Source organism: Macrosteles quadrilineatus, unplaced genomic scaffold, assembly GCF_028750875.1.
Source record: "Macrosteles quadrilineatus isolate MER2022 unplaced genomic scaffold, UCM_ALF_1.0 Scaffold_8__2_contigs__length_117827958, whole genome shotgun sequence".
In the NCBI taxonomy this organism is placed as follows: domain Eukaryota; kingdom Metazoa; phylum Arthropoda; class Insecta; order Hemiptera; family Cicadellidae; genus Macrosteles; species Macrosteles quadrilineatus.
In genome coordinates this window covers 86,180,706-86,195,645 of record NW_026542601.1, presented here as the reverse complement: position 1 = coordinate 86,195,645, position 14,940 = coordinate 86,180,706, and the positions used below count along the sequence as shown (strand labels likewise).

At 34.2% G+C, this 14,940-nt stretch overlaps 2 protein-coding genes across 2 annotated transcripts; both read right to left on the bottom strand.

Annotated features, from left to right (window-relative positions):
• Positions 1 to 518: 518 nt before the first annotated feature.
• LOC129000528 (uncharacterized) lies at positions 519 to 5,126 on the bottom strand. Its single transcript, XM_054427490.1, has 4 exons — positions 5,046 to 5,126; positions 4,124 to 4,279; positions 2,713 to 2,874; positions 519 to 698 (listed from the first exon to the last, which is right to left on the bottom strand). The coding sequence occupies exons 1-4, from the start codon at positions 5,124 to 5,126 to the stop codon at positions 534 to 536; spliced, it is 564 nt and encodes a 187-aa protein (XP_054283465.1). The 3' UTR covers positions 519 to 533.
• Positions 5,127 to 10,919: 5,793 nt separating this feature from the next.
• LOC128999364 (uncharacterized) lies at positions 10,920 to 14,664 on the bottom strand. Its single transcript, XM_054425830.1, has 4 exons — positions 14,584 to 14,664; positions 13,774 to 13,929; positions 12,403 to 12,564; positions 10,920 to 11,107 (listed from the first exon to the last, which is right to left on the bottom strand). Exons 1-4 carry the CDS (start codon positions 14,662 to 14,664, stop codon positions 10,943 to 10,945), a joined length of 564 nt encoding a protein of 187 aa, XP_054281805.1. The 3' UTR covers positions 10,920 to 10,942.
• Positions 14,665 to 14,940: the final 276 nt, after the last annotated feature.

The window sequence follows — 14,940 nt, the reverse complement described above, 5'->3', positions numbered from 1 at the left end:
ATTAAGTTGCATCATATTATTAGTGCACTAAATACTTATTACTGAGGACATTATCAAGAGAGCGTTGCAGTCCATCTTCCGGGACGTTCAGCACATGAAAAAGCTTAGTATCATCTTCGAACAACGAAAACTTGCACTCAAATACCTCACCAATATCGTTCATGAATAAATTAAAACAAACAGGGTCCCAGGAGAGAGCCTTGTGGAGCTCCTAATATTACATTGATACGATCAGATAAACCTTTTGCGAATATCATTGTTAAGTGTCTCCCAGACTCGTCAGTTGAAAGAAAATAAAATATTTTAAGCAGCCTATCTCAGCCTCATTTAATGGAACTCTTAATCAATTAGAGATATCTTGTATGTCTTGGCAGCATTATTACATTACGTCTTTATTCCGTTTAACTGGCCAATGTAATAGAATGTTGCATGACATGGGGCAGGATGGATGTAAGGGACAATCAGTGAAAATATTTTAATGGTGCCAAACTTAATACATTTATTTGTAATGACTTCAGAAACGCGTTTTTTGATCATGCTAAAGACTTGGGGATCACTTCAAGGTAGAACATCATACATCCAACTTTCTCATCTTTATATATGAGATTCATAATTGCTCGATACTTTCCATACTCCATGACAGGTATAGCTTTTTCAACGTTCAACTCGATGATGAAATCTTTAGCCGTGTAGTTCCCCTGCAATAACAAGATTTTTTAATTTTTCTATAATACTCTCTAACAATAATTATTGGATGATTGGATACACGTATAAATATGGGGAATCCATGAAAGATAACAGTTATCTTAAGAGACTCATCTTAGTGTGGCGGTTTAGTTATATTTGGGGCTTCATAGTAAGTGTGTCCGGTGTAAGGTGGTTTTTACTGGGGCACCTTTTCTGACAGTTAAAGACAGTTAAGTGCCGTTTTGATTAGCATGATTAGGAACCGGCTTTGGGACATAAAAACTACACTAATACTTTCTCCAGATGTAAAATCTTCCTGTTTGGTACAGATTTCATTCTTTTACTAGTTGTTCTGCCCTTGCTCAGCTGGGCAAGATACTTAAGATCATAAAGTGGGTCAATAAATGTACTGTAAAAAACAGTTACAATAACTTGCCATGCAGGAAAATCTCATTCGTATTTATTTCTTATTTTAATGTAAATCTCTTGTGCATTTGCGTTAAGCTGTGTGATCAGATTAAACTTATAGCTTAATTGTAAGTAGCGAACCTGGTGCACGACATCGTGCGCAATCCAGACACAGTGGAAGAAGGATTTTTATTTTTTTATTTGGTGATTTTGGGTATTTTGGTTTTGTTGGAAAACATGGAGATTGTAGAAGGCCTAGATAAGTTTGCAGTTTACATACCTCAACCCCTATCCAACGACACCTTGGACATGATGATTAGTAGCGTGACAGCTACAAAACAAATATCAACAAATTCACATTTGCCTATTAAATATATAGATCTGGAAAATTCCAAATTAAATGTATGCCCTCTTGAAACTTAATATATATTTCCCCTGAAAATGCCCTGAAATTTTGGGAACCGTCCATCCCTACGTATTCTATATAGTCAAATAATCTTTTCGATGATTGAAAACATGTTTACAACAAATATCAAGAACTTTTGATCATTATTGTTGAGCACCTATCTTAAACAATCATACAGGAACGTGCAGGTAATAATAATGCAGGGAATTACCGTGATTTCTTCTTGAAAAAGAAATCAAATCATTGTTCCTTTGACATCGATATCCAGCACTCATTAAATAATATGCTGTTATTCATTTTAAATAAAACAAATATCTTAAAAAGAAACAACAAATAATGGATATAATGTATCTTGACTTTTAAATCCATTTAACCTTTCGAAAAACGTTATGCTGTGAAACATAAATTCTTTACCTTTTAAATTCATAAATTTTCATGTCATCAATATATTTCCATTAATTTCGTTTGTAATATAATCAGCTGTTTCAAAAATTTATGTCAATTTCGAAGTATGCATCAGCTGTTCAAATGTAAACAACAATTTTCTCCCTAACAATACATGGAAACTTTGAAGGCCAGTGGGACAGAGCCCTGATGGTATTTCAAAAATGGTTTGTTTGATGGCAAATCTACGAGCTACAACCTATCCAACGACACATGGTGAATAGGTGCGTGGCAACTCCAAAACAACCATCACAAATTGAATGTTGGCCTATTAAGTATATAGGAGTTATAGATGTCACGTGCCTGTTACGTGTTTGTTACATAAACACGTTACGAGATGTTACGTGTTTGTTGGTTTTGTTCTATCAATAGATAGATAGATAGATGTAAGCATCTACAATGGGAATCAAAATATAAACTCAGGGAAAAGTGAACAAACAAACTTTGAAACCAACCAAACAGCTGATGCATCTGTAATATTTTAAATATGATTAAATTTGGTCCTTTAATTGAGGTTCGTGCCCTTAGGAGATGGTTTGTAAGACAAAATTATAATTTTCGGGCAAGTTTGACATCAAGCCTTTCATTCAAGTATGTGGCTTACGATTCTCTCAAAAATTTGCGATCCTTATTATCGTGATAAAAAGATTTTTACAATTAGAGGTGACGTGTGGGATAACATTTCTTGGCAAAGTCTTCTTAATTAGACTATTTTCAATTAACGATCCTGTATTAATTTCCGTAATTTAAATAATATTATTACTCACCGCAGGGATAGGACACTTCTCCAAATTAACACCCGCAGACTTCATCAAATTTTTGTACATGTCTTTGAGTACATTAAAAATTTCATCGCAGTTCTTAAATTTCATCTCCATGTATTTTGGTCTCCAGCCGCCATTTCCCCATTTCTGAAGTTCAACGTGTTCCTTTAAGAAACACACGTGGTCGGTTCAAACATTTATGTTGTTTTAACCTATAGTCCCTTAGATATATATTTTTACCATTTATATGAGTCTGCTACTTACTGCCTTTGCTATAATTTATAATATACAATTTAATTGCCATAGGGTCACCTGACTTCTTGTTTGGGTTTTAATTTAATTAATTGTCGTTCATACTTTAAACAAAAGTGTTTATTATTAAATGATATTTATAATCTTTTCTTTGAATTACTTCATGTTTTTAGTATTTATAAGGCTCTAGCCTTACTAGGATACCAGTATAATTGATTTGAATTCATAATATATTTTTAAATAATTATAATGTAGACCAAAACACATTAAGTTTACTGTTTTTTTTTAGGGAGAGGAGGGAAAATGCTTTTACGCACACAGGTAGCCAGCCTGTAGTGTGAGACTCCTGAAAATTGTCAGACTACTCACTAAAAAACCCCCTCTACTCTGTTGGACACAGACCTGGAATTGTTTGTCACATTACTTCAAGTCAGGCCAACATGTGACCTAAGCCCTCAGGGCTCTCACCGTTTCTGGCATTTCGATTCTTAATGACCTACAACCGCATCCCGGTCAAGGTCGATCTTCTTGGCGCGGAGAATACCCTGGATATAATGTGACACACAGGTCCAATTGTCCTCACCCTCCGTCATAATCGGTATGACCGTGTCCACCGACAGCAGTCCTATTAATTGAACTGCTGTCGGTTAAGTCGATTAAGTTTACTACTCATGGTAGGTATCCCATTAAACAATAAATTTTAATCAAAATAGTTTTGGGCAGTTTTTGTGCAAATTTCATTTTTAAATATTAATTGGTTTGTATGGGAACATCACCATTAAAAGAAATCAAACCTGTAGATACTAAGGATTTGTACCCACATACTAGATATCATTAAAATCGGACCACGGGTGTGGTCTGTAGCTCTCTGTACGTATCTAAACATTCAGAAACACCGATACAACACTTAAAAGGTTACTAAGGAAGTAAGGTCCTCTTAAGGTGTTAAGAGGAACCTAAAATGAATATACCCACCCAAAACCCAAACTAGAAAACTTTGACGAAAACAATACTTTCTCCATAGTTATACTATAAGGACTGTATGGAAAATCCGCTAAAAGGAACTTAATTTAGACAATTATTATCTAAATAAAGACACAAAATCGATTCTATTACGGTAGATTTTATTAGATTTATTAGATTTATAACAGCAACACGTTACCTTGAAGTCATTATCGACAGGAACCAGAAATGTGAAGTTCTCTTTAAACAGATACTTCCCTCTGCCAGCCTTGGTTATTTTGGTTCCAACAACAATTTTACGGGACCCTTGGTCTTTACAGTCTGCAAATCTTTCAATTTCGAGGTAATAAGGCCCCTGAAAGTAGTAATAGAGATTAGGTATAGTTTTTACCTAAAACCCGAAAAATTAAAAAAAAAAACGTGTGTGAAGTAATGTAAAAGGTTAAAAGTTTAAGGGTTTAAGTACGGTAAAAGAAGTAAATTTCAAAACTCATGTTTTCGTCTTTCTATGTTACGCCGATATTTGTAGATTAAATATCGTAATACAACATCAAAATATACAACTATTTTTTCACACAAAAGATTTTGAAAAGTCGTTCTCTAATGATAGAAAATATAAGTTTGGTAGAACACATACATACATGACCAAATGTATGATGTTTATTTATTATGTATACATATACAATAAATGCTTTATTTAACTAAAACTAATAATGTCATTAATAACATACAACATATTATGTTTATACCATTCAGTAAAGTATTGTAAATCATATGATTTACTGCGAATGTGTAAAAAATGTAGAAACTCAGTGATCGTAAAAGTTTTGTAGCTGTTACCTGCCTGTCTTTGTATTTTTTTTGTGCTAAATTTGTAATTTTATTTAGGGCATCATCCTCTAGAATTTCATTTATTTTTAGAGTACACTTTAAAGGTCCAGTGATGGTGATCTTCTTGCTTCATAACGGCTTTAACATGAATTGTAATGTAACAGTGGATCTAGAGAAAACCTACAAAGCTTTCCTGTATCAAATTTTAATAATGTTAAGCTGGACTACATAGAATAAGGGAACACTCTGCCCAATGAGTAATACACAAACTATATTATAACGTCACTCACCATTTTGGGTCCAAATAAGTCGACCACGCTTGTGACCGACAACAAGCCTACCACCACCAGTGACAGTGTGTACACCGTCATAGTGCGATATATAGAGTTGTGATTGTTTTATGGACAACAATAGCACGACCTTCGTAGCTGCGTGATGACGACTAGTTGACATGTGTCATCTGATCGTGTACTAGGCCTACTCAGGCAAATCAAATGTCCTTGGTTAAATTTTAAATATCACTTGTCAAAATAGCCGTATAACTATAACCTCTGTAATACAAAAATACCCCCGCCGCAGCAAACCTGCAGACTAAGCGAATTTCCATTTGACTGATTGGATCTACACTGAAATGTCTACTTAAAAATATAACATTTATTCTTGATTTAAATTGAATTAGTTTAACAAGTACTTCGGTTTGCTGCATCAGGGAGGGTAGAACTTTTTTTTTGTAAAATGAGAATAGTTAGTAAGAAATAAAAACTTTTTCTAAATTTGATCAAAATATGTTCACAAACAAGCAAAGTACAACAGTTTACTTATTCTCCATAAGAATAACATGGGAATTTTAAATTTACAATTTTTTGGAATTTTCTCCGTAACCATTAGGCGCATAATAACGCTTCAATATACTAAATTATTTGCTTTTTTAAGCTCTACAAAATGGTTTGGAAAGAAATTGCTAAATTTTATGTTTTTTGGGTCAAAAATGGGAAAAACCTATTTTTACCCCATAAAACCCCCCGTAAACCCCCGTTCCCATGGTCCAATCATGCTGGATCGCGAACTCGTTCGAATAAACGTACGTTTACACGTTTGTACCAAATTTCATCAAAATCGGATCATTTTTTCTCGAGTTATCGTGCTGACGGACACATATATATATATATGAATTTGAACGGATGGTGTTTTTGGCCTCTAGGGACCTCAAAACGAAAAAAAATCGGTCCCGCGTCCAGGTCATACCATGAGTCTCTACTACGGTAATAGCTTATTCCCTATATGGGAAATTCGCTAAAAACAAGATTGTGAACTAATTGTTACGAGGAAACCCGTGCGAAAAATCATGCATTTATATAGGGTGTAAAACTCGTTTCCAAGGCAAAACGAATTGTACATTTTACTTTTATGTTTAAAAGATGATTTTTCTTTATTGCAGTTATTAGATTAATAGAACGATAAATTAACATTTCATTTACAGTATTGTTTTTGGATCTACACCATAAAGAGCAATTTAGATACCCTATTAAAAAAAAAACTCTATTCAAAATTCACTTTCATAACCTGTGATTAGTATGGGGTTAATTCGAGTGATGTAGCTAGTGAGAATTGAAATGGTAAAGCGTTTAACTTGAAAGGTACTTAATGTTATTTTTGAGATCTAAATTAGTCACACACTATAAGATTGGTGAAACCATCGATGTAAAGAAACTAACCATTGTAGAGGTCCCTTAGGCGGAGAGTGAGCCAAGTCCGTTGTGAGCGTCACGGAAGCGCCGCGGGGTAGAGTTGCAATAGTTTACTTTGTCATTGTTGAGTCATTTGGGCTATCTGGGGTATCGTAAGCAGGTTGTGGCTCTGCGAGGGGCCCTTTCCAGCGTGGGCTATCTCTCACACGGCATGCCTCAAGGATCAGTTCTAGGCCCTCTCCTCTTTACAATAATGATAAATGAACTACATTCAAACGAAAAAACTCTATTATTTGCAGATGATACAAAGTTGTTGACCAGGGATGCTAATTTTCTCCATCTACCAACAGAGGCTGAAGACCTGCTTGAAAAAGCCAAGGATTGGTATGTGGCTTACCACCTTAAGTTAATGATGACAAAACCGTCACTAGTCTGCACGCTGAAACGGAGAGTTAAGGAAGAGAGCGCAGCAAGGCTTCTAGGATTCATGGTGGATACCAGGCTAAGTTGGAACCAACATATCTCGCAGGTATGTTAAGCTATCTCAAATCCTCTATCTTCTCAGAAAACTTAAATCTGAAATTCCAGATGCTTCTCTATTATCAGTAAACTATGCCTTATTTCATATCCATGTGACCCATTGAGTATTTACTAGTATCGTGGGGGTACTTCTCAGCGGCTGAAGATGCTGTTCTTGCAAAAGACGGCCTTAAGGATTTAAATAATGATGACCATCGGCTGGGTATGTGGATCACTGCCAGTTTTTCTTCAAGGGACCAGGGGTGCTCACACTATACGTACTTTGCATCCTGACCCAATTGAAGGGTAACTTGGTAGCTCACCTTAGGGGAGAGAAGGTGCACGAGTAAAACACCAGGAAGGCCCAAAACATAGAAATTCAACAGTGAAATTTCAGCTGTACCTTAAGTAGATATCCACGCTCACGTATAAAAATTCATAATACTCTGCCCGCACAGATATAATACAATCTTTTGACGATCCCTTTTACATTTCTGGTTCTCGTAAACCCTTGAGATTTGTAAATCACGGGCATTCAATTATGTAGTCGAGGACAGTAATGTAAATCTCGAGTTTAAATCTCCATTTTCTAGGCTACCTAGGATTACGTCGTTAATGCTAGAACAATGAATAAATGAACGATTTAAATAAATTTCATAAAATATTGTAATTAAATAATTACTTTTTTAAAACGTACCAAGATTTATTTAAACAGATTGATATTTGAAAACACGTAATTTTGTGGAGAATGGTTTCTTAAGCAAATAAATAATTATTTTAATCGCGTTATCACTTAGCATGGAGTGTTAAATGCAAACAATATCACCAAACTAAGCTGTAGAAAAAAACGCTAATATTAGACACATTCAGTAAGAACTACCATAGATAAAACATACTGCCTTACTAGATTACTCATCCTTGGAACAGCTGAAGCCAATTTTATTGTTATATCTGTCCTGTGTACTGTAAAGGTCGTGTTTTGTTTACAATTTGTTTCTTGTTATTTGAATAATTTTAAACATCATAGATTTAAACCAAATAAAACGATCAAATCAAAAACAATAACTCGTCTCCTAGTTATTTAACCAAACAATTACGCACAAATCTTAAATTAACCCTAAAATAATACAAACAAAATTTCGTTGTCACTCAAAATCAGTGTCACCAGCCGGGGCTATAGAATGTATTCTATAGCCCCGGTCACCAGAACGAAAAACGATTTTAAACATTTACAATTGGATGAGAAGTCTACGTACTTGTATTGGTTAGTAGCAGGTACTAGTTGGTTGTGTAGGCTAAGGCACTACACATCTTTCATATATAGTTGTTCTTTACTAAAAAAGTTATAGACACAGTATCACAACAAAATAAGTGCAATAGTAGTATAACATTTTAACATGTATACAAATAACTTGATTCGTAATAGAGCTATTTGTAATTTTTTGAACATTCTCAATTGCAAATCGGTCCCCAAAGTGTTCCTTTGCAAGGAATACTCCAAAAACAGCTGATGGATTATATATATTCAACATGACCGCCACTTGTTGTTTAAAAGTAGTATTAATCAGTTGTTTAAGATAGGTACAACACTATGTGCGTATTATACTTTTGTTACATGGGTGTTTTACTGTATTTATTTTATCTCACAAAAGAATGTTATAACCGTGAGTAAACTAACTTATCAATAGTGGTAAATTTAATCGGTAAACTGTCACTTGCTCATGTAGAAGAAAAAAAACTAGGACCTTAATTTAGGAGACATTCAAAATTAGGCAATCAAGAGGCAGACTCAATCGTCATTTAAAATTCAAAATAAGTAGGCATAAATGTTCATCCTTTCACCAGCAAAGATTGACTCATTGTTCATTCTCTCAGCGGAGTTACAACGTGATTGTGGACGACACTGATTGAATTCGTTATGTTTCACCAAGGGATTATAAACTGTGACGATTACTGGTTTATATTCTGTTGTTTTATATGAAAAAATCTCAGCGATTGTGTAGACCTTTAGTGACGTATGGTAGAAATGGTATGATAGCAAACTAACGTTATTTCAATTTGTTATGTCAAGAAATGTGGCATAGCTGAACATCACTTATTTACACTCTCTGTCTAATTTGTATATTACAGTGTGCAATTTACACTGTAATTACATTGTACATTTTACAAAGTTATTACTTATTAAAAATAACAATCCTTCTAAGATTAAGAATAGTTGATTTTATTTACAATTTGTACTTGTTGGAATTGTGTTTTTTTTTTCGTTTGTGTTTGAAAAATTAAAATTAATCATACATATTTTTATTTGTAGGATAAAACCCCCAAAAGTAAAGAAAACACCGATTTAAAATGAAAACACTAAAGCATCCGTTGGTATAGGCCTACTAAGGTCCCATATGTATGAACCAACTTTATCAATCTTTTTTCCATTACAACATAGTTAAACAACCCGACCTCAGCCTTTCTCTTAGTTTTTGATACGTTATAAATAGTAGCAATTGGATTGTAAAAATAAATACTAACTAATAATCTATAAATTGAAACAAATTTAAATATTCAATAAATTTTATAAGTACTATTTCATGAAAACAATTTAAAAAAATAATTTTTTTTTCTACATTTGTATTCAATAACATCATCATGATTTAAATGTAGAACTAGAATAATAAGAACTTCTTAAATGTAGTTCTTAAATGTAAAGAATACACAACTCAACTTCTGGGAATAACCATGCGTTTCAGCGCTCTTGTGACGAGGGTTTAAATCTTCACGTAACATTACTTCTGGGATTATTTGTTGTTTTTATTCTACCCGAAACGTAAAAATATTTAACACACATTTCATCGTATTTTATTGCCATAAATTCAGAACAAAGTAAAGTTAGTAATTTGTTCATGAAATAAAATGTAGGCTATGATTACTAATCTTGATAACATTGAATTTATTTTTTTTGACCGATTGGTAAAGCAGTCCTTGTTTGGTTCCAGTTTTTATTTTGGGCTCGGAATGGCCCCTGGATATCCAATAATCTAGGGAAAATTTAGGGATATTAAAACTTCCTTTAAAGTAGCGGACTTTACTCTATAGCTTTAAAACTGACTTGGGAATCCTATATTAGATGTTTGAATGACGATAGAAGGTTAATTATAATCAGTGTTGTATCCGTGTGGATTTCAGTCTCATACAATGGAGCTGGAGCTTATAATCAGTGAGTTATGTCTTGTATGTCTTAGCAGCAACATCGCAGCACGCCTACTGGTCAATCTATACTATTATAAAAAAGAGGTGGTTGCTGTATGTGTGTATGGGAAAAGTAAACTCGAAAAATACTGGTCGGATTGGGCTGAAATTTGGCATGATGATAGCTCACATTCCCGATTAACATATAGGCATATTCTTATTTCAAAAATCCTTTCGGGCTCCGCCCTAGTGGCTCTGGAGTTTCCCATGTTAACCTTATGAGAAATGGAATTATTGAATCTTAACAGCTGTTTCAATTAAACAAGTTGGTTCTGTTCTATGATGTTCAATAGCATTAAAGTTACAAGGATTACCAACAGGGTGCAGCACTATTATTTCTTTTACATTTATGACAACAGCTAATTTGCAACCAAAAGGTGAGTGAGCGTAGCGAACGAACTTCAACCTGGAGGCGAGTTAGCGTAGCGAACTAGCTAACCTTAAGGCAATTGAGCGCAGCGAACGAGCTCCAACCTAAAGGTGAGTGAGCGTAGCGAACAAACTTCAACCAGGACGTGATTGAGCCATGCGAACGAGATAATCTTGAAAATAAAGAAGTTAAACGGGGCAAAGCCCGCGGGTTACAGCTAGTCTAATATAAAAAGCCTATCTCAAACCGGCTGTGGAGTCTGCCGGTATGATACAGGATTGGTGCAAGGTAAGAAAATCAGTGAAAATATTGTAATAGTGCAAACAGTAATCCATTTATTTGGGATAACATCTTCACCATGGTTTTGCGATTATCCTAAAGACTTGGGGATCACTTCACCGTAGATCATCACACATCCAACTTTCTCATCTTTATATATGAGATTCATAAGTGCTCGATACTTTCCATACTCCATGACAGGTATGGTTTTTTCAACGTTCAACTCGATGATTACGTCTTTAGCCGTGTAGTTTCCCTGCAAACACAAGACATTTGTATATTCCAAAGTTCTTTATTTACCCAGGCAAAGTTAGGGCCACATGGCCCTTTCTTACACTTAACCTGATATACATAAATACAAAGAAAAAAAATACAATGAGATTTCTTAATCTAATATAAATCTGCATATTTAACAAATTAAGAACAAATGAAATAACAATTCAATTCAACAAAATAATAATTATTATAAAAAGAAATAACAAACAAACGTTCACATATTCGCCCGCACACGCACCAGCAATCGCGCAAAGACACAGAAGCCTTAGGACACGCCAGCCAAAACCATTTGCTCAAAGTAGAGATTTTTTAGTACCGCCACAAACTGGAAAAGTTTTTCAATGTATTTAATTTGCAGGGGTAGGCCGTAAGACGGTAAACGGTAACAACAAAAGCCCTGTCATAAAGTTGTGGTCACATGATCAGGTATACGCTAAGTGATTGAGGAAGGACGAGAAATTCGTTAACTACACCCAGTCAAAAATTTAAAATAGGACGTAGAATATTTTGGGGAATGTGTTTTCAAAACTAAAAAACCAACGGCAATATTTTGATGGATTTTTGATAATTTAATTTCAAGATTTTTGCCTCAAGGTAGTATGGCTGGTGTTGAATAAAAGTGGTGTTTACTGAGACCCGACTTTTAAAACAGCTAAATACTATTTTGATTAGCTAATTATAAATCTGGCTTCCAACAAGTTTCCTGTTTGGTAGACATTTTTTGATTCCAGTGGGAATTGGAGGTGATAAGCGGAACAAAAGTTCCAAGCAAAGTCTTCTTAAGGCCCTTTTATACTCTGCGGCGCGCCGCAGTGGCGTTGTCAAGTGCTGCCAGCTGATCAAAACAAACTTAGCCCAACGGTACTGCCTTGCCTCCATCATTTTCTGTTGCCGGTGTGGTCGGTGGTTTTTTTTTTCTTTTCTGAGCATCAGTTTGCAAGTTTTGTGTATGCAAAATGACAAAACCTACTACGACTGAAGTCAACATTGAACAGTTCATCAACGAAATGAAATCTAGACCAAGTTTGTGGGGTTGTTCATCAGAGGACTACAAGCTCAGGGATGTCGAAGGGACTCAATCAACACTAGTAGTGTGGTGAAAAAAAAATCCCAAGTTGGTAGCCCTCCTCCCCGATGCCATGGCCGCCGCACAAACATGCAGCGCCGCCGTCGAACGCAGCGGCGTGCGGTTCGCCACAGAGTATATAAGGAGCCTAATTTATTATTACGTGTAAATGTGTAAATGTCCGTGATTCAAGTACAGTTTTTACTTACCATAGGCATAGGACACTTCTCTAAATTAACACCCGCAGACCTCATTAAGCTTTTGTACATGTCTTTGAGTACATTAAAAATTTCATCGCAGTTTTTCAATTTCACCTCCATGTATTTTGGTATCCAGCCGCCATTTCCCCATTTCTGAATTTCAATGATTTCCTGCAAGAAACACACGTTTACTGTTCAAAATGTTGTTGTTTAAACCCGTTATTCCTGAAATGAATAACAATTAAATGAACTAAAATATTTGCAACAAGTGTTTTATTAAAAAAATAAAAATGAACCTTATATTATTTGTGTAACCTTAAAGCTGAAAATATATGTTAGACCTTATTGCATGAAAAAATCATAGTATTTTTTTCATTTTATACGAGTATAATGGGTGTGTTTTTTATATGTTGTAGTACAAAACTCATTAAATTGTGTATACATAGTATGTTTCCTTAATAACATTGGTATTGTATGAACAGTCCTTTTAAACGGAATATTGAGTAATAAGTTCTATAAAATTTATGTTTTAAGTAGCCTATTTATATGTATCGTTCACAATTAAACAATTTAACAAACCATTGTGACGCTTTAATGAGTGTGAATTATTTGATTTATAGATGCCTATGATTACATTATAATTGGTAAGATAATTGCCTCGTACATTCGGTCATATATAAATGAAGGTGAACAAAATTTCCTAAAAGTATGTATATTTACATAAAAAAAAACTTTGCCCAAAAAACCACAAAGGATTTCCGAATCATCTTCTGGATTAAGTTATTCACGGGTTAACATAGATCATACTTTTTGAAAATATATTATTTATTGACTATGTATGCATTTTCTATATGAAATTTTGATTCAACCCCAATCCACAGTCACAGTGGCACATTAGGTGGGCATTGTTTTGGTGCGTAAGAACTCTTTATACAAATGTTTACGTCGTGGTCATATTAAATACCAATCCATACCTTTGTTAATAGTAGTAATAATCCATACAATTCCATATAAAATTGTTAAAACTATATTAAAACGTTCCGGAATCTTGCTACCACCCTGTATGAACTTATTTATTTAAAAACGTAATATTTCTAAGTATTACACTTGAAAATGACATTATGCACGAAATGTGTTCCGATTTAATTAAATCAAGTTATGAAAAAAGAGAGTTTATATTTATATATGTATTAATTAGTATAAAAAAATAAAAAAATAAATTTTTCCCGGGTCGAAGTCTTACAAGAGACTTACGGTAATAGCTTCATGGAAGATTCAATGGATTCAAGATGGAATATTCGCTTAAAAAACTTAATTTATACAATTACTTAAATCGATTCTATAACGGTAGTTTTTATTGACTCAACAGCAACACGTTACCTTGAAGTCGTCATCAACAGGAACCAGAAATGAGAAGTTCTCATTATACAGATACTTGCCTCTTCCAACCTTGGTTATTTTGGTTCCAACAACAATTTTACGGGACCCTTGGTCCTTACAGTCTGCGAATTTTTCAATCTCGATGTTATAAGGCCCCTGAAAGTAGTAATAGAGATTATTTTAACCTATAACTGTAATAGAACTGAGAGTTTCTTTGATAAAATAATTATTATTAAAATTCTAAAAAAGGTGTGGATCATACCCACGAACTAATGTCAAGGGGTGAAAGGTTAAGTGCATTTAATACCTTTGTGATTTTATTCGTGATAGTTGTTTCACACTAAACTAACATGCCAAATGTTCGTAGACACCAGCCTTATTTACAATCATTAATTAAATACAATAAATGCTTCTTTGGCTAATATAATTTTAATTTAATCTGGAAAATATTTATAATGCGTTTGTCCACCTCAGTTGAATGTGTTATCGGTTGGCCCTGGCGTTGCATTAAAGATAATGTTTAAATGACATGCTAACAGAATTTCTACGATAAATGTAGGTTGAAGATAGATAGCCCCACTGTAAAAAATTAAGAATAGCAATAGTTTCATTGTATTATTTTGAAAACGAGTTCTTGAAAATAACTGCAGAGTTTTACCGTAACACCACGTTTTCGTACAGTTCACTTGGACTATGTACGAGAATTTAGAACAAGACTATGTTAAAATTTAGAACGAGTTAACAGTAGAATGCTAAATATCAATCGCAGAATGATGCCTTTACACGAACTCTTTATTTTAACTCACTCACCACTTTAGGTCCAAATAAGTCGACCACACATACAACCGACAACAGGCCTACCACCACCAGTGACAGTGTGTAGGCCGTCATAGTGCGATAGAAACAGGTGTGATAATTTGTGGACAATGACCGCACGACCTTCGTAGTTCTGTGATAACAACTAGTTGACAGATTTTATCTGATTACGTGAAGCCCAATCAGATAAACCACGTGTCCATCGTAAAATGTTAAGGACCAGTAGTTAAACAATGTTATAATTGCACCCCAAAAATTGTAGATGAGTGTTTAGGTTTGACCGTATTTAGTTATTTTCCTTCCATTAATAAATTTTATATTTTTCACATTATGAAGAGCCAAATATAGAAA

What these genes read in the sequence shown, in the direction of transcription:
- LOC128999364 (XM_054425830.1), bottom strand. Translation starts at nt 14,664, where the DNA reads ATGACGGCCTACACACTGTCACTGGTGGTGGTAGGCCTGTTGTCGGTT. An exon ending in ACTTATTTGGACCTAAAGTG is followed by an intron (nt 13,930 to 14,583) that starts GTGAGTGAGTTA and finishes TACTACTTTCAG; the next exon opens with GGGCCTTATAACATCGAGAT. An exon ending in AGAAGTGTCCTATGCCTATG is followed by an intron (nt 11,108 to 12,402) that starts GTAAGTAAAAAC and finishes TTGTGTTTGCAG; the next exon opens with GGAAACTACACGGCTAAAGA.
- LOC129000528 (XM_054427490.1), bottom strand. Translation starts at nt 5,126, where the DNA reads ATGACGGTGTACACACTGTCACTGGTGGTGGTAGGCTTGTTGTCGGTC. An exon ending in ACTTATTTGGACCCAAAATG is followed by an intron (nt 4,280 to 5,045) that starts GTGAGTGACGTT and finishes TACTACTTTCAG; the next exon opens with GGGCCTTATTACCTCGAAAT. An exon ending in CTGTCGATAATGACTTCAAG is followed by an intron (nt 2,875 to 4,123) that starts GTAACGTGTTGC and finishes TGTTTCTTAAAG; the next exon opens with GAACACGTTGAACTTCAGAA.